General features: G+C 36.4%; 1 protein-coding gene across 1 annotated transcript; it reads left to right on the top strand.

Annotated features, from left to right (window-relative positions):
• The first annotated feature begins 8,279 nt into the window (after positions 1 to 8,279).
• Positions 8,280 to 20,010, top strand: DCUN1D1 (DCN1, defective in cullin neddylation 1, domain containing 1). The gene is made up of 6 exons (XM_009321719.1): positions 8,280 to 8,584; positions 9,873 to 10,041; positions 10,648 to 10,778; positions 15,232 to 15,314; positions 15,556 to 15,652; positions 17,170 to 20,010. The coding sequence occupies exons 1-6, from the start codon at positions 8,410 to 8,412 to the stop codon at positions 17,247 to 17,249; spliced, it is 735 nt and encodes a 244-aa protein (XP_009319994.1). The 5' UTR covers positions 8,280 to 8,409; the 3' UTR covers positions 17,250 to 20,010.
• The last annotated feature ends 62 nt before the right edge of the window (positions 20,011 to 20,072 follow it).

Genomic DNA, 20,072 nt, shown 5'->3' with positions numbered 1-20,072 from the left:
GGGGGGCGCCGGGATCTCGCGGAGGCTTTCGGCCCGCAGGGCTCTGTCAGGCCTCCTCACGGCGAGGAAGTGCTCGCTTGCACTTTGTATAAGGGTTCAGGCACCTTTGTACGGGACAGGGGCAATAGAGGCGTTTTGTGGGCAGCTTGGTCTGTGCCCTGTGTGGGGTGGTGAGCAGCAGTGACTGGAGAGAGTGCAGGGGCCTGCCAGAAACCAGGGGCTACTTGGAGTTTTTTGCAGGATTTCAGGCGACTCAGGGCCCATTAAGCACTGTCAGTTCACTGGGAAACGCGGATATGTTGATCCTTCTTGAACTGGGATTATGTTGGAGAATTTCTGGATACTTGTTATGTGGTTTTGGTAAGGCTTCTATTCATATAAGTGTTGTAAAGGAGGACCTATCTATCTTGCATTTTCTCCATAATGTTTTTTTCCTTATAGCTGAGGATTTGCTGTGGACTCTCAAATCAACTGACTTTGTCCATTCCCTCTTCTAGAGGGAAACCGCAGTGGTTGGAACAAAATTTGCTATTTTTGTTCACCTAAACAAAAGAAAAAGACATTCCTTAGCTTTAAATAAGGGGGGTCCTTACAGTGTCTTATACACCCGAGGGAACATGTTTGTAGTCATACTTATAGGCCTTCTCTGTATACAAAAGTTGTACAGCTTTAGCTACACCTGTACAGTTTAAAGTAGTACTTTTCTATAGCAGCTGTATTGTCTTAGGAAGGGTGTAGGAGGGAGTCTAAGATCTACTGGTGCGCACTTATTGGTATAAAGATACCTTACACCTGCAGTTAATATTATTTTGGCAAGCAGTGGTAAAAGCATATTAAAAAAATAACATCACCTTTAACTGATGGAGTTATGTTGGCGTAAAAATTTGGTCAGCCAGAATTTAAATTAGTGGTGCAGTATGTAGACCTCTAATAAACTTGTCACTATGTCACTAGTATAATTTTTAATTGAATTGTTTGATGTAGATCTTCACTGGAATTTTTTATGGGAGCTTAAAACTAAAGTCTGGGTAAAGTTCAGAGTGTAGAGGTGTCTTATTGTAATTCTGCAGTTCTGGGGCTGTCTCAGATAGCACTTATGCAGTAGTGTTACACAACTTTTTGCGAAGACTTTTTTCCATGAAAATCACCTAGAGCTGTCTCGCAGTATATCCAGTGTAGGTATGCAAAATACACAGTTGATGTCTTGTACATACATATATTATTGGCTGGCTATGTGGTTAGAAATTTAAATTGAACAATACTGCAGTAAGTGGCAATATAACAGAAATAGTGAGGCATGTTATTCTGAGAATAGCTTTTTGTGAGAAACAGCAGAATCCTATCTGCTTAGTCTTCTTGGAAATACTTAACTGAAGAACTGGCAGATATACTCTGTGGAACAATACTATACTGATAGATTGGTATTTATCAGATTGGAGGGAGTATCTGAATACTCTAGTCATGGCCCCAAGCGTAGTTGTTAGGCACTATGCAAACAACTGTTTTCCAGGTTGTGCTTGTTGACTCCAACACCCAGGTGAAAGGATGACATAGACACTGAAGTGGGACTAAATGACAGGCTGCAGATTTTATAAGTAGTAAATACTGGTATGAATTGTTTCTCGTGCCCAGGTATAGGATTCTGTACCTATACTTGTGGTATGTCAAAATCCTCTATTTAGTAGGGAGACTTCTTCACAGAGATCTGAAGATGTCCATCCAGAAACATGAGATTCAACATCCCATTTTTCTGCCCGTATGTGCTGCTGCTCTGGCTAGTCCTTCCAGTGGCTATGGCAGGTTCCTGGGGCTGGGTTGCATGTCCAGCACAGCAAATGCTGCGGTAGAGGCTTCTGCAGCTGGGGCCTGACTCCTACTCAGCCATGCAGTACTGCCAGTTAGAGTGCTTCTGGCTCTGACTTAGTCTCACCAGTGTTCGTATGGCCAGTGCTTTCAGGACAAAGGTTTCCTGGCTTCAAAATGTCTTTGTCTAATATCTGGAAGGGAGACCATTACAGCAGCCTGTTAGGCTCAGTCTGGCCATTTAGGTAACTTGAAAAGTGTTTTCTGTCCAGTGCTCAGGTACACCACCCTGGCAATGTTCCTTGGATTGCTGATAGCAATCTGCTTCTCTTAGCCACATTTTCAATTGAGCTGAGCAGCATCTGTAGAAGTGGTCTCCTTCACCTTGTCTGTTGGTATGTGACTGCTTCATCTCATCATGAGGACGAGTAATGTGCCTGCGAATCAAGACAGAGCAGCAAGCTGGTCCATTATACTCTAAGCCATCTTCTGTGAGGAGAAGAGCTACTACCTGTAGTACTACCTGTACTATTCTGAATGATTTAATGAATTTAGGACTATGTGGGATAATCAAGGCAAGTGTGTGAGTAGCCATATCTTTATCCAGAGCCAAATGTTAACCTTATCTCTATTTACATTATCTATTATATTATCCAATTTTTGTTCTCTGAAGAATATTTCTATGCTGATAAATACATAATTTCTTATTGCAAACCTCAGGTGACAGGAAGTTAAAAAAATTTAGTATTACAAGAATTTCACGTCTGACGCTGTCTCCTGTAATGTTATTGTATTTCATGACATTGTTATGTGGTGTTTAACTCAACAAGCTATTCTGCAAGGCTATTTTGTATGGTGCATATTCATGTCTGTAGTAGTTTGTTGATATTAAATGTGTTTTGGTTGTCCCATAGTAAAACTTGTAGATTCTTGGCATTATGCTTAGGACAGAGTAGTCTGAGTGCTAGACAAGATGGTGCATGATCTTGTTTCCTCTCCCAGCTTACCAGGGAACCCTTTGAACTTGTACTGTAAAATCACTTTTAACTAGAGCCATGAAAAAATTATTCAGGAATATGATCTACTCTGAGAACAAGGTGTGAAATTTATTATGTAGCTTTTGATATTTTACTCATGTTTTATGGTGCCAATGCAAATGTAAGGTATGAATGCAGCTTCTAATGGCTGAATAGAGCTTCTGCCCTGGACCAGTTAGGAATGCTAAAAAACTGACAGCTTTATTTTGTCCTTTTTTTAATTGGAAAAGCCCTGATTTTTGGTGTTTCCTTCACCTTTCAGGTTAACATGAATTACTTTAAAACACTATTACAACTGCTGTGTTCTTCTGGGTAGCTATATATTGATCTTCTGTGCAAGACGTTCTGCCCATATGCAAGTGCTAAAATGATTTTACCCACTAAAAGAACATTAGAGGATTTAAAAAGCAACTTTGATTTTATCTTGCTTGTGATGTTTTTCCTTGGATTTTATATCTCAACAGACCTTGTAAATTTTTTAAGTTTTGTTCTGTTCCACTGCAGACAAATGGATTTCACAGCAGTTTGAAACAGAAGTTTAAAAATGTCCTGATGATCTTACTTTGTGTGCCCTCTTCTCGAGAAACTGTAGAAAATAAAATATAGTTGAAGGGCATGTTTGTTTACATTACACAGAAACTATGGCTATTTACTTTAATCGCTTTTGTCTTTTACTTGGCTTTTACGGGGTTTTTGGTAGTATACATGTATGCTGTCACAGTTGGTGGATTAAAATGTAATTCAGTGTATTCATAGACTTCTGTTGTTGTGATTAACTTTTGTTTTCTTACCAAACAAAGAAAAATACTCAGCATTTTGCCTTTTAAGCTTTAGCCGTGTATTTGTTGAATACAAGCAGTAAACCAGATTATTTGCAGGTGTCTTGTACGTTCCTTTCATGGATACAGCCCAACGTGGAATGATTCAGACACTGTAAGGGAGCAACATTCTCTTGACCATTAGTGTCGCATAAAGGCACTACAAAACTGGCAGTCATGATCTGTAAGGTTATTACATGCAAAAGTCCATTATTCTGTGTGTGGGCTGAAGTTATTCTGTGTTTGAACGGACGTCACTGGGGTCCTTTGAAAGTGCAAGGATGCTTCCTGCAGCCAGATCTCTTTGGAGTTTAAATGCAGTAGTATAAAAGCCTAGACTTTGTGGAGGTTGATACTATTTTAGAAAAGGCTTTTTACCTGTCACATGCATGAGAACTTAACAGGCTTTTCTTTGAGTCCTGACTGAAACAGAAGCATAGACGTCACATCGCTCAAATTCCTTTAGTTAGCAGTGAAACTAGCAGGAGTCAGATCATCTGTAAGCAGTGGCTGGGAAGGGAAAGGTGAAAAGCAGTTACTCATTAAGGAGTAACTGTGTGAATGTCGTCTTTGGGGGCCATAAGGAATTTTGGGCAGGGATACTTCAAACTGATCGTGCACTGCTTCTCTAGCTGGCAGCTGCATATAACCTTTGAGCAAAGTCCAAGAACAGGGTTTTGGTAGGAATCCTCAGCTCTGTGGTCCAGGCAGTGTGGGACGAAGGTTGTTGTTGTTTCCCATGGACATTATCCAGGAGAGTGGAGCCCTCATACGGCTATTAGCTATCCAGAAAACGTTGATGACCAGTGTGCAGAGCTGATCTTTGAATCTGAGGTGACTGAAAATTGAGTGTAGAAGATAAGGAAAAACAACTATATAGTCAGAGTTGGCAGATTGTTTATTTTTTTTTCCCTAGACTGGGAAAGCTTACTCCCCTAGACTGGGGGAGTTTCAGTCAGAGGCCAGAAAAAAAAATAGTTGGGGAAAAAAAGCCCAAGTACTTTTTTAATTTTTATTTTTAATCTTTCACCAAAGTATCTGATACTAGTCACCGTCAAGGATGGTTTATTGAATTAGAATTATCAAATTTGGTACTTGATGGGGAGAGGCAAATTTTAATTTTAAAATTAATATTATATCATCAGATGTTCATTGGAAAGATATAATTATTATAGTTTTAAGAATCTACACAATGTAGCTTTTCACTTAAAGAAGTTATTCTGTGTTTTAAAAGTAAGTTCGCCTCCTGTCTCTTATAACATCCTCATTATAAAAGGTAGCTTGGATACCACACAAACTTGATCAAAGGCTTGCAGATCTGATTTTTTCCTTTTCCCCTTACTCCAAGGGGTAAGACTTACTAGAAAATTTGTTGTGTTTGTTTTCCATTGGTTTTCACTTGTATATTTTTAGTGAGAAAGATAAATAAAATTCTATCTTCCCTTTTAACTAGTGTTAAAGTTGAGATATTTTAAATGGATTGCATTGCATTACAGCACATACAATTGCAGTGTAAGGTATTTGTTGCCTGATGACTACAGGATTAAAGGTTATAGGGTGCTCTGGCTTCTGTATTGCACACTTAAAACAATAATAGACTGTTAGAGCTCAGCTTCTAGAAATAGCCCTTAAAAGTGCAGAAGGCTTGGAACCTGTTCCTGCTTGAAGTGTGGGTTTTTAATGTGATGAAAGAAGAGCTAAAATAGGATAATAAAAACTCAGCAGTAATTTCGTCTCTTGCTGTCCTGTAGTAGGCCTTCAAAGAGTTGTCCAGTCACTTAGGAGGTGGACTGTCTTGTCCACGTTGGCAAGCTTCTGCGGAAACATTCATCAAATATGAAGAAAGGGCTTTGGCACTTATTCACTAAAAATAAACTTGTATTTGACCAGTAAAAAATATAGTTATTCCAGAAAAAGATTATGGCTGAACATTGTGATTTATTGCATCTTAATATATTACTGAATGCTATACTGATTAGTGTCACTAGCTGCTTGACTCTTGGCAAATTCGATGTTCTTTTTAAAAAGGTTTTATATTGTTATTATCACTTAGGGAGCCCCAAGCACAGGAAGATCTCATGTGCATATGTAGGATTTAAATTTTATCATAAAAGTGATTAAGCTGCAAGTTTTTGATCTAATAAATTGCATTCTCCTCTTATGTGACAACACGCAAAACCCACTACCTTTTGTGGTCTTGGGCATCCATGGTGAAGCCCTTGTAAACCTGTTACTTGACTTTTTGTTGTATGTCATTGCTTTTGGAGTTTACCCTTGCAAGAGTAGGGCAGAACAAAGCCTCTTGAGGTTTTACAGAATATTCACTATTAAAAGGGCTATGCATACTTATGTGTACATGTTAAAAAAACAAAACAAACAAAAAACTGGTGATTAAAGGCATGTACTTTGTCAAAAAAAGAAAAGAAAAGCTAAGGTCGTAAGTGTGACTGCCCTATAATGGAGCTGAGTCTGTGGTGATGCAGCAGTCTGGCTGTGTGGAGCTGATTTGAGGAAGCTGGTAATTGATGCAGAGAATTAGCCTTGGGATTGTTTCATCTTCATTTGGGATATAAATCAATGGTTTGTTTTAATATATCTGAGTTTACAATATATTTTTAAAAACTGGAACTAAAAATGCATTAGTCACTTCTGGAAGTCATTCCACATGGCTTTGTCAGCGTAAGTGATTTTTGTGAAACTTTGGGCTCAATATTGTAAGGTGCTGATTGTCTGCTGTGAAACTCGAAGCGTGCACAACTTGTCAGCAGTGGGTCTTTGCAGGACCTGCTCTGATGGCTTGACCTTTGCCTGGAACCACTTTTGAAAATCTGAGTTTCAGAAACATGTTTGTAGCAAAGGTCCAATGTGAGAAACTTATTCAAGAGACTGAAATAAAGCAGCAACACATTGTAACTTTGAAAGTAGTACAAACTAACTAATATCACTGTGTTTAAGTCTGCAGTGTGCGCTAAAATTTTGGCTTCAGCTAAGTGTTGTAGACGTAGGGTTTTTTTGGTTTGGGGAGGATTTTGTTTTTTTTAAAGGGATCTTAAATTAAAGGGTATTGGTCTGTTTAGCATATTAGGTGGGTATCAGTTTAAGCCAAATGTGATGCTCTTGTATTTTTTTTTTTTAAAGGTGTAACTCTGAAGCTGGTAACTTAACTACTCTTACGAATAATAGTGTTCACATTCACCGTCATCAAGTAGCAGAAAACTGATTCTGACTTTTAGGGCAGATGAATTTGTGTTCTGAAGCAGTAGTTCTTTTTTCTAATGATAATGTGATTGGACACTAATTATCCTTTGGAATGAAGAGCTTGAGCTCATACTGCTCCTAAACTATTCATTCTTTGGCCAAGGACAGTTTATCACGTCTAGAGATTTTTTTTGGCCTTTTTTCCCCATACTCCCTGAGAAGGAGCCATGCACTTGTATATTCTGTTCATTATTGTAATTTCCAAGTTTTGATTAGAATGCAAGGTAAAATACAAATGACATATTTGTGCCATGTAAGAAATCCGATCCTGACTTAAAAGTCAGAACTTTTATTTGCCAAGTTGTAACGTTAGGAGTCTTTTTGCTTTGAACTTTAGAACTAAATTTGAATTTAGTGCAAGAGCTGTATGATTGCTTTCTCCTGATCAGCAGTTAGTTTTGTGTAACTAATACCCTTGAAATACTGAGTGTGCTTCTCGTCATCAAAAATATCCTTGGGAATCACTCTATGCTGACAAATTACTGGCAGCAAGTTCTCCATTCAGTTTTATGCTAGAGGAGAGAGAGATGTCTCTTGGTCTGGGCAAGAGGCCTGAAATTCCAGAGCTCTCACCTTGGCTACTCACTCCCCCGCCTGCCTCCGGCAAAATTACTTACCCTTTTTTTTTAGCTTCAGTTGCTGCACCTGTGAAATGGAGACAATGCCTCCTCACAGGAATGTTTTGCAAATTATGTAGGTGGAGTTAAGCACCTTCAAAGTGAATAATCTCTTAAAAAAAAAACAACAAAAAAACAAAAAAACTTTTAAGATATTTCGGTGTGTAGCTCCCTGAAATGGATGACCCAGCCTAGTTTCTTGCTGCCATCAAGAGGCGCATCAAGAGAACCTGTTCCTGGCAGCGTGGTCTTGCACCCAGGAACAAGCTGGTGTTTCTGTTAGTTCGGTCAGCTGGGACTAAATGAATGCCAGCCTCTTGTTCGGTGATGGTAAGCTATTAAACAGCCTGTTCCGACGCATCTGTTGAGGCAATTACTGTATCAAATATTTTGATAGCTATGGGCTTTATTTAGGCGTCTCAACTGCTTTTTTTGGGTAGGTGTAGCATTCTTCTATTAAGAGGAGAATTTTTTTCCTTTTAAAAAACAAAAATTGATTTAAATAGAAGGGTGTCCCATCTTACAGCTGTATGTGAATTTGCTACGCCCTTCAGCTCTCTCTCCAAATATGCGATAAGAATATCAGTTTTTTACTTCTGTGATTGCTTTGCCAGCATGATTTTTGTGATGATTTAACTCAGTTTTGTTACAATGTAAAGTACCTAGAATGAAGGTAAGTTTAAATCTTAAAAAAGAGAGAAAATAACTGCTGGTCTGAGTGTCTAACTGCCCCAGCAGTTATAGAAGGTACTGATGTAAAAATATTAACAGTACTGATTTTTTTATTTTGTCCAGTAAAACATTTCTAGTTACAGTATTGTCTGTTTTTACTAGAACAAATTGAAATCATCACAGAAGGATAAAGTGCGTCAGTTTATGGTCTTCACACAATCTAGTGAAAAGACAGCAGTGAGTTGTCTGTCTCAAAATGACTGGAAGTTAGATGTTGCAACAGACAACTTTTTCCAAAATCCTGAACTTTATATACGAGAGAGTGTTAAAGGATCATTGGACAGAAAGAAGTTAGAACAACTGTATAACAGATACAAAGGTGAGTACCCTGAGTTTTAAGGCTTATTTCCTAGCTGTATGCATCTATTCTTAATTACAATGTATCATTGCAGCTGTTTGCTCACAAGCTTGGAAATCTTAACTGACTCTTTCAGCTTTGTTTTTCTATTACTAATAATACAAGTTAGAAGGGGAATATATGTAGGCTTCTACTTCACAAGGATTACATGCAGTTGCTTTGTGCTCTAAATATATGTACATTTATACAAGATTAGGGTCTGGAACTGGAGTTGTGTGTACAGTGAGTAAACTGTAATGATTAACATGGATTTTAGGTGATTCTTCTGGGGAAAGCACATCACTCAGGACTCGTTCCTGACAAAGTGAAAGGTTGTATACCAAGGATGGATTCTACCTTAATTTTTATTCACCTTGTGCTTATTATCAGATAGTTACAAACAGAGCGGAAAAGAAAACAAAGTCTCTTTACCTGTTATATAGCCAGTGTTCAACTGGTGATATCCTACCACAAATAAAGTGGATGCAGTATAGTAGAACAAATTTTGTGGTTTAGCACTTTTAAAAAAGAAAAATAAAAATGAGTGCTACGTTTTCTGTCAGTTTTCATATGCATGCATAATCCAAATACCATTTTCCTGAAGTCTTTGTTGGCTTGCGTTAGTAGATCTTTGTTAGTGCACTTGAAATGTGAGCATCTCACTTCCAGACCAGATGTTGATTCCTTCGTGGAAAGAGGAGTGTGCCTGGCTGACTTGGAATCGGTAACGGGGCAATGTAACTTTCCTCTTGGAGGTTACCGTGTCCAATCTCATGCATGCTGGTGATGCCAGAAAATGCATAAAACTAATGTCAACTTAGTAGTTTATGGGCAGATTTGATAATTGTATCAGTACAGCTTGCAAATGGACACTGCAGAATTGTTTATAATGGTACACAGATCAGCAATCTTACCAAAGATGCCAATAATTAAGTGTGGTGGTGGGAAAGGACCACTGTTCTCTCTATGGAATGAGTCAGAATATCATGCATATTATTCGGCAGAAAACAAATGTTTGCGGTGCTTTCGTCTCTCAATGAAAATAACATAAGCTTCATTGTATGGGAGGCTTTATTGTAGTATCTTCCTCAATTGTTAAAGCTTAACCATTGGAAATACTAATTTAATTTTGTTTTTAAAATATTCACTTATAAGGGCTGATCCCAAAAGTGGCTTCTTGAAAATGTTTGCTTATCTGAAATACTCGTGTTGAATAAATTAGCTTTTTCAAAAATCTGTTTTTCTTGATACTTACTTTTATATCCCAAAGATCCTCAAGATGAAAATAAAATTGGTATAGATGGTATACAGCAGTTTTGTGATGATCTAGCTCTTGACCCAGCCAGCATTACTGTACTCATCATTGCATGGAAATTCCGAGCTGCAACACAGTGTGAATTTTCAAAGCTGGAATTCATGGATGGAATGACTGAGCTAGGGTAAGTGTGCAGTATTAGACACTGACAGTGTACTCCAGTGTCAGAAACTGGAATGTACGGTGAAACAGTCCTATTTTGGGGAATTCACAATCACATTGTCCTTTCAGACTTCAGAGACTTTTCAGAATCTAGCATCGCTTGTCTGCCTCTGTAAAAATGCATCTGCTGTTTATGTGCTAGATGCTTAGTGACCAAAAAAAGGCAGGCAACTTTGAGTGCTACTTGCCTTGGTTGTGTATTTCAGTTAGTTGCCATAGAGCTACTCAAGTAGGTAAAGCAAGGATGTTGGTCTGCAGTCTTGAAGTCTAGTATACCTGGGTTTTCTCTGCTTTATGAGAATATAGCAGTCTTCATCACATTTTCCTAAAGATCTTGTGGATTATAGAATCTGATATGTCAGCTAGTATGTGCGAATGGCAATGCGAAGAAATACAACAACTTCATTTCTTTGTTGTTATAGGTGCAGACTAATTAAAGGCTTCCTGAATTTTGTTTTGATAATCGTATTGTATTCCACAAAAATTTTATAAATTTTTGTTTAAGTTATAACTCATATTTTATGGCAAAATGAGTAATACACAAATAAACATGCTTTTTAAAATGCAGATGTGACAGCATAGAAAAACTGAAGGCCCAGATTCCTAAAATGGAACAAGAATTAAAAGAGCCAGGAAGATTTAAGGATTTTTATCAGTTTACTTTCAACTTCGCAAAGAATCCGGGACAGAAAGGTTTAGGTATGTATTCTTAATCATAAACATTTGTTTGGTATCTGATGGGATGTGGGAAATGACTGATTAAAGCAGTAAGTGAAAATACTATTGTGATCCAATGAGTCTGAAAGATAGCCACCCTTGGGATAAAATACATCTCTCTGTTGTGAAAGACAGATGTCAATTTAAGGTGTTCGAATTGATAGAAATATCTGCATCATTAGTATAGACTACAAAATTTTATGAGAGAGGGTTTATTCTTCCCCTAAGAGTGTGTGCAATTGTCAGTAAGCACAATGGACTATGGTCTTACGTTAAAGGCATAATTATGCCATTTAGAATTTGCAGCACTGAACAGATTGACTTTTCACTTTTAGGATAAATTTAAGCTGTAAAACTGATTTCCATATAAGTACACTTGTACAGTGTCTTGTAACACCAAAAATGCTTGCAAATGATTGGCAAAATAGAATTGGAATAGTGCAAATAGATTTTTATATACTGGGCTTGATGCCTGTTGTTGTTGTTGTGCTGTTGGTAACAGGTGCCTACCTACAGCCTTCGCTCTCCCCCCAGTTCACTGAATGTTTTTTTTTCATTATTTCAGAGCTCTTCTGCTGATTGTGCTTTTGATTAGTATAACAGGTGAAGTGGAAGAATCACTTATTAAAAATAATTTTTTTGGAAAACAAAAACCAACACCAAAAACATGACAGAACACCACAGTTCGGATGGAACTAAACAATCAAACTATAGACCTGTCTATTCAAAACAGCAAAAATGAGGGAACAAAAATTTCTTTCAGGCAGTAATGTTAACCAACCAGAATGCATATTCATTTATATACAGTGCAGTTGAGCTGTTAACCATAACTGGTATTTCATGACTCTGTAACTGTTAACTTCTTAAGTTAACTGTTCTGCTTTTTGCATGAACTGTTTCATGCACTGTGAAAAGATGAGCATTCTGCTTTGGTTTTGTTGTCATTTATATGTGGACCAACTTCTGGCTTAAAATTAATATTGAAAAGTAAGTAAATCAGCAAAAGCTTCATGTCTCACTTTTGACTCCGTGTCATTCTTTAACTCTGTATCCTGTTTTTTGTTTTCAATTGGATTGTGAGTTTCATTGTCTTTGAAGAAGCTAAAAGAGCACTGCTAAACTGTTTAAAAATACTTGTGCATGCATGTAGTCAGATCTGAATCCTGCAAATAAATGAATGGGCTGATTCTTATTTCTTGTAGAAAGTCTTTTTTTTTTTTTTTTAGGCTGCAACAAGGAAAATGTGGACAGTAATTGAATTGTGAGAGGATAGAAGTTAGGTTATAGAGAGTGTAAGTGTGGATCAGTTCTGCAATGTGAACAGTTGCAGGGTTTTGTTAGGTTTTTTTTTTTTTGTAACATTGTATGTTGTTTTTAATCTTTAAACAGCTTCACACAACAAAGAGTATTTTGCAGAATCCCTGTAAGATGGTAAAAGTGAAATGACAAATCACAATGATATCATAGTTACATGATAATTTTTAATTATATTTTCTCAAAGCTTCAGAATAACAGAACTGTTTGATGTAGTACTTGCCTCTTATTTTCTTCTCCATATTTCTAAGGTATAAGGGAGACTTGCATTCTTTTTCTGAATTTTTTTTTTCCCCTAGTCCTATATGGAAATGAATCTTTTGAGTACCCCAGATGGAACAGACTTCAGTAAAAATTATTTACCAGGAAAACCAAGTCCCTTGCTTTATTTCTCATTCATCTTAAAGCTTCTTTATGCAGGTTAAGCTCTAACAGTGACAAAGACAAGTATAGTTTTCTCAGATTCATATAGCATATATGTAGTGTAACATTTTTTTTTTTTACTTTTTTTTTTTTTTTTAAGTCTGGGTCTGGAAGTGATGTAGAACTAAGCTTAAAATCCGTATGCTTACCAACCCTTTTGGTGCCAATAAATACACATTTCTAGGCATGAATTTACAATAGGGCAGGATAATTCTGGAAACCCTGAAGCAAAAGAATTTAGGGAGAAGTACAGTGCTGAAAAGTAAGTGCTCCTAGTAAGGCAATTAATTTTGGAGTGTCTAAATTACTGCTTGTAGGAACTTGCAAATTGAATTTAATGTATATTGGTCTCTAATCTTCCAAACATTGTATAGTAGTTCAGGCACAGTTCTGGAAACGCATTTCCTCTGCATAATTCTTTACTACCGTGTAAGTACTGTGGATGTCTTAAAAGTTCTTGTGATATTTGCCTATCATTTGAGAATACCTTTTAGCTGATGTTCATCTCAAACATTGTTTGCTTCTCTTGCATCTCTCTGGATAAAACTCAAAACACAGCATATCTTTTGAGACTTTCATATTTGATCCATGAGGACTTTCCTGAGTAATCTTTCACTTTCTTATGAAAACCTAAAATTATATCTTTACTTTCAAATTTTGTGATTTCATAAAACTTCTTTTAAAACATATAGTTTGTCCTAAGGCATTATGTCTCTGTGCTTTACATGTTTGGACTCACTTAATGAGTTTGAGATTGCAGTATCCTGAGATCTGTTTTTTAAAGGCCTTTGCTTACCCACAAGAATAATCTCAAAATTGTATAAGCATGTCGAAATGCAGAATTTGTTTATAGTGTTTGTTTATAAACCACTATAAATATGCAGCGATTTGATGAGCTTGCATTTTTTGGTATGCCTGCTATTAATGCATCACAAGTAAATAAAACTTAGCTTTCTAATCTGTTTCCTTGAGAAACTGATCAGCTTAATCTGAAGTTTGTATCTATTCATTTTTAGAAAGACAGTAGTTTTAGTTGAAAGCTGAAGTGCGTATTTTTGTATCTGAATCTTCTGTTAAACTCTTTAATAAGTCGTCATTTTCACATATAGCTTATTTACTGAGGAGTAGTGACTTCTGTTTAATTAGTCTCTGCTTCTCGAAACTCAAACTTACACTTTTGTCTGAAATCACACCCCTTTGCAGCTGCTGGAAGATCCTCCACAAATTTTATTCTTTACTTTGGTCAGGAAGCATTAGAATGTGAATATGCTGTTCGAGAACTTTTAAAATCAGAGACTAAGCTATTCATAAACTCCCCCCATCACCACTTATTTTCCCTCCAGCAATGCAGACTTCATGCTTTGTTTTGCTTGCTATTGATTTCACCTCTAAGGTCCACCTCCCTGTTTTTTTAAATAGTTTGGGCGTCTGGGGGAAGGGAGTGGTTTTCTTGGGTTGTGTCAGGTTCGTTCTTTTTCTTTTTTTCCTGAGGTGCAGTTGATCATGTGCCTCTGCTCTCACAAGAGGATTGTTTATGGAAGAAGAGATTTGCTAGACTGCAAAATATATAAGAGCTTTTGTTAAAAAAGAGGTCACTTAACGAGGTAGCCTTTTGGGGTTACTGTATGTACTTGGTGATGGATACTGAATTCAGTAAGATCACAGTTCGTAGCATTTAGTTATACAGTACAGAGGTCCTTGTTAGTTCCTGGTAATGGAGATCATGCTAGGTAGAGAGTTAGAGCTCAGATATATAACTTTCTTTTATCAGCTAACATGTTACTGTATGCCACTAATAAACAGTAAATGCATGTCGGTTTAGCCTTTGGCAAATACCAGGGAGGTGAGGGGTGGGGTTTTTTTGCCTTACGTGCTAGACTAACCAGTCTCTTTTTCTAACTGCTACACTCTAACAGCACCCACTGTTGACAGCAGCATGCAGTTGCCTGACAGGCAGTAGGTTGTTGTTCCCGAACTGTGCTAGTTCAGGTTTCTCCGTCATCCTGAGAAACAGATTCAAAACAAGCAAGAACTTAACAGGAGTCTTTGGGGTGTGTGTGGGGGAACCCAAAAGAAACCAAAACAACAAAACCCCCCCCAAAACCCCAACCCAACCAAAAAAAGACCACCAACAAACAAACCAACTATCAACCATCTGCTTATACAGTACTTAAAGATTTTTTTCAAAAGGAAACCTGGTTGCAGAAATGAACACTTGACAAAAGCCATGTTACAAAGCCAGCACCTGTAACGAGGTTGCTCTAAAAATGAAATCATAAAAAAGCTAGTTTTATGTAAATTATATTTTATATATTAAAAAAATTAAAGCAGTTCTTACTACAAAATACTACAAATTTTCTTTTCAAGTCAATAGCATTTCTAAGACAAAAATATTTCACTGAATTTTAACTATTGTTAGATAGCAAAAGGCGCATGAAATATCCTTGCGTATTTTGGATATATTAGCTATTAATATGGGAAATTTTCAGTTCTTCTATATTCAAGTGATAGTATCAAAATCTATAAAATGTGTGATACTTTATTTATGGTTGCCTTTTTGTAAAGGATCCATGAGTATATTTGCATTAGATTACTCTTTTCACCTTTATGAATATATGGTTCATCTTAGTTTTAGATACCTGTGGAGATGATATATTTGAAATGTATATCTCTAAGAGTAATATGTTTAATATTACAGATTTAGAAATGGCCATTGCCTACTGGAATTTAGTACTTAATGGAAGATTTAAATTTCTAGACTTGTGGAACAAATTTTTGTTGGTAAGTTTAAATCTTTACATAAATGACTAGTAATTTCAAAGCTTGGAAGATAAATATGTTTAAATTATTGAGTAGATGAAATAATCTATTTTGACCCAGATCCCAGATATACTGCACTTCGTAGTGTATACAAGAGAAATATGTTTTGGGGATATGGATGCGTCCGAGACAGTAAAAATGAATGTGTATAAGGGTTTTTAATTTATTTTTTTAAATATAAATTTTCCACCCCTCCAAACAGGAACATCATAAAAGATCAATTCCTAAGGATACCTGGAACCTTCTTCTAGACTTTAGTACAATGATAGCAGATGATATGTCTAACTATGATGAGGAAGGTAAACATTTCCATTTTCTTTCTTTAACTTCTAACTGTGTTTTATGCTACCTTTATTACTGTGTGTCTGCTTTGGTGCAGCTGTCTAGTAACAGCATAATTAGGATATCACTGGTGATCTAAAGTCCAGTTAGAGCTACTTTAATGCATGTTGTGATCATCTGTTTATTACTGCAAGTTTAAAAAAGAAATGCTGAAACTTTCTTAAATCCGTTTTCTTTTTTTTCTTCTGTCTAAGCTCAGATACTAATTCTTTATTATTGTGACAAACCCTGACATTTGTCCACTTAAAAAACACAGATTCTCTGTCAGCGCAGTTCTTGGCACCTTCAACTAAGTAACTGATTCATGGCCTGTGCATTTCTTTGTAGGGTCCTCTGGTTATTGCATTTCGTAGCTGAGAGTATTTTTTAAGTTTGGTTGCTTCAGTTTATGTGAAGATTGGACATGTAATAATATTAAAGTGAAGCTGGCAGCATACAGGGATTACTAAACATAAGTTATTTCCTACCAAATGTGTTTCTTGTAAACTTTTGTATTGATCTTTCCTCTTCCAGTCCATCTGTAGCCAAGAACAGCTAATTACCTTCAATCGTTGGCGGCAGATCAGTTCAGTGAGTGGAGGAAACTGTAAACTTCTGATACTTCCAGAGCAGAGGGGAGCAAACTTCTACAACTTTATTTAATAATTATGGACAGTTCTCATTCCCTCATCATTGAACAAATGGGCTGCTGCCCACAATAAATCAATGTAGTTCAGAAAGATTAAAGGCAGAAAACATGTTTTAATGATTTGGAATAAAAATATTTTAAGGGGGGGGGGGGAAACCCAGCCCACAATTATTTTTAACCTTCACATGACCATCGTGCACATGACTGGGGACCTCTTTGGATATCGCTGCCCATAACATATAAAATACTGATACGCATTTTAACTACCTCTTGCTAAGGAATATGGAAGAGTATATATAGCGTAATACCAGCCTTCTAGGGCATTATACTGTATTGCTGGCTATCGGAGTGCATTTTGTTGTTTTCAAGTATGGCTAAGTATGCTGATTCTAACAGATGAGCGTTACATCCGTGCAAAATCAAATTGTGAGCAGTAAATGCTGTAGTATGTTAAGATATGCTGCTGTTTACAGCATAGACTGCTTCATCCAATGTTCAACACTTTTTAAGCAGCTATTGCCATCCTGGAGATCAGGTTCTGGTTCCAAAACAAGGACGGTTGTAAGCTAGAATTTTTTTCAGCTTTTTTTTTTTCTTCTTTTTTTGGTCAGGAAGATGAATGAAGTATGACTCTTGAAAGGGATGTGTATTAACTGGGCTTAAAGGAAGTAGAAATCTTTAACCAGGTCTTAAATTTCAAGCAAGAAAATAGAATTACAATTTTTTGCTTGAAACTATACCTAGTTAAGACTGTAAAGTAAATAATTCGTTTAGATCTGAAGCTTTAAAAAGAATGCCTTGTTGAACTGAGTTCTTATGTTCTGGTCTTTTTCTTTTTTCTTTTAGGGGCATGGCCAGTTCTTATTGATGACTTTGTGGAATTTGCACGCCCTCAAATTGCTGGGACAAAAAGTACGACAGTGTAGCACTAAAGGACCCTTCTAGAGTGTACATAGTCTGTACAAATACCTGAAATGGAAAATTGCACAGTCAATTTCTGCTGGCTGGACTGAACTGAAGATCAATCCTCACAATATGGCTGAGGGTTGAGACAAACCTTTAAGGATACATCTTGGACCATATCATATTTCATTCTTCTACTGGTGGTTTGGGCTTTTCTTCTAGTCTGGACCACTCTTGCCCGTTAAAATTCCAACATTGTGGATTTCATCATGGATTTTTTTTTTTTTTTTTTTTTGGTGGACCACCCTAGTTTCATCTCCCATAAGTCCTAGAAGCTTTATAATTATTTTGAGGTTTCTGGTTTCACATAAAGCACAATGCTGGTCATCATCAGACAACTGTTGTATGGCATCTGAATTACACAGATCAACAACAAAACAATTTTTAAAAGAATCCTTAAATATACACTTGGGGCTAGTTGCAAAGACTGTATTGATAGCACTTCCTGTAAAAGTGATATATTTAAGTGTACTGGGTCCGATATTTTTTTTTCCTTTTCTTTTCTGGAAAAGTACAGGTATCGTCTAAGTGAGCTTGAGTATCTGGTGAAAACAATTACAGAAACAACCAAGAAAACGCAAGGTTGTTGATACTGGGGTATCTAGGTGCCTATCTGAATGGTTTGATTGTACATCAACTGACTGTGAGAACAGTTGAAGTACGACGCAACTACTGTGCACTTAAAGCACCCGTGTTTAACGTTATAGTCAGCCTTCAGTGAGCGTCATTGAGATAAGCTGTGTGCGTCATGATAGAATCTAATATTCTCTAGGTTATGATCTAAGAAATCAAATTTCATTACAGTTTTGAAATGCTTATCTGTCTGTCAAAGAAAGGTTTTTCATTTCTGTGGAAATCTAAAACTTGAATATACTGAATTTGCGTCTTAAATGTTTGCTACACAATACAGTATTTTAAATTGAGACATGGAATTTTTATGGTTGAAGTATGGCGAAACAAATGGCCCTGTTGTCCAAGAAGCTGGTGAGTGTGATGTGAATCTAGGTTTTGAAACCATTATCCTGAGAAGTAAGTTAAATCTTTATAACATATAGGTACTGCCATTATGGATGACACCCTTTTTTTTTTTTTTAATCATTTTGTTGAGTTTTCCTGAAATTGACATATCACTGTGGTTGCCAAATACAGAAATTAAGAGTAAAGCTTTCCCAAACAAGCACAGATCAGATATAAAATACTACACTGGCTTTGTTTGCTTAAATTATTTTGTTGATCCATCACTACTTCTTATTGTCTTACTGCATTTAACTAAATGGTTTGTTTTGTTCAAAACAGGTTTTATCAGATGCAATTCTTCTTTATTTTTAATATTACAAGAGCTCTTGAGCTGCTTTTGTGCTAAACATGGTCTTTTACTCCTCACTTAGTTACTTGTGAAGAGATTTGATAAATACTACTCTCTAAAACAAGCTGGAAAATACCAAGCTCCAGGAAAAAAAGACTATAGTTACAAGTAAGGATAGAGGTTTAAGTCCATGCTCTAAATAGTCCCATGACAAGGCCAGAATTATTTTTGAAATGAGTAACTGGTACTTGCACTGAACAGCAGAACACTTTTATGCAGATGCTAAAAGTATTTTAGGAAAAAATTGACTATTAAACTGCTAAAAATTTTTTATTTGTATTCTCTGAAGTTGACCATAAGGCTAGCTCCCCTTATAGCAGTGCTTTTTTAAGGAAATCCAATTATGCATTTATTTCAAGAATACAGTTCCACAAAAACCATTGCAACCTTTTTCCAGCTACTGGAATTGGCTATGCCAAAAAATGTGTGTTTTGCTGCTTTCAGTATTTCCTTTCTCAATTTTGTGTAAATATTAAATGGGGACTTGAACTTACGGGGGGGTGGGGTGGAAAAAAGCTCAACAAGGTATCTATGCGTGCTGTTTTCTGTCTTGAGGGTTTTGGTACAGTTTCAGGTTGATTAGTTCAAGAATGCCGTGTTTGGAGAGGAGAACTGACTTGCTTTTTATCCCAATACAGACTTGTCCCTCAAAAAAGTCTGAGACTGGGGAGTGGCGTAATGCCGTGGTGTTTTAAAGAATATTCCTTTTGAATGCAAGATCTTTTCAACAAAATAGCATTGTCATCAGTTTGGTACTACACGCTTATAATTACTGTGTAATTATAAAGAAATACATAAAACTTTGACTAATTATGTTGCAGAAAAGGGTTATTTGTGCTACGGTGGCATTTTAAACGTTTTTCAAAATGAGTGACTGAAGTTGAAAGAAACATTGATTTAACAGGGTGTTGTTCTAAGGACAAAATACCTGGTTACAGGGAATATTTTGTATCGAAATGTGCTCAGATGTGGCCATGTTTTTTTTTCCTTTATATATTTGTGTGGGTTTTCTCTTTTTTTTTTTTTTTTTTTAAGAATGCAGACAGTTGCTTACTTGGATTGCTTTAATTCGTAAGTGCTTATGTCTTCAATTTGATGATCTCCCCTTAAATGGATCGATTTAATTTTGCCAAATGTCAAGAAAAAAAAGAAGGCGAACATCAAGTTTGTAACCTGTTTTTATACATTAAATATGTACAAAATTAGAAGTGCCCTGATATAAAACACTTAATCTCGAGATTATATTTAGTAAAAAAACCCATCATTTACATATCTCTGTAAGTTCAAATGTAACTTCTTACAATCCCTCTCATTACCAACAGAGGCAATAAAGCTCCAGTGAAATTGCCACAACTAAGTCTTCTCATGCATTGTTTCAGTGTATTCTTTGTAAGATTTATTTCTAGAATGTGCTTTTAAG

The sequence above is a fragment of the Pygoscelis adeliae genome, unplaced genomic scaffold (assembly GCF_000699105.1).
Source record: "Pygoscelis adeliae isolate BGI_AS28 unplaced genomic scaffold, ASM69910v1 Scaffold223, whole genome shotgun sequence".
NCBI classification, from domain to species: domain Eukaryota; kingdom Metazoa; phylum Chordata; class Aves; order Sphenisciformes; family Spheniscidae; genus Pygoscelis; species Pygoscelis adeliae.
The sequence above is the reverse complement of the archived record's forward strand: the minus strand, read 5'-3'. Positions and strand labels throughout refer to the sequence as shown.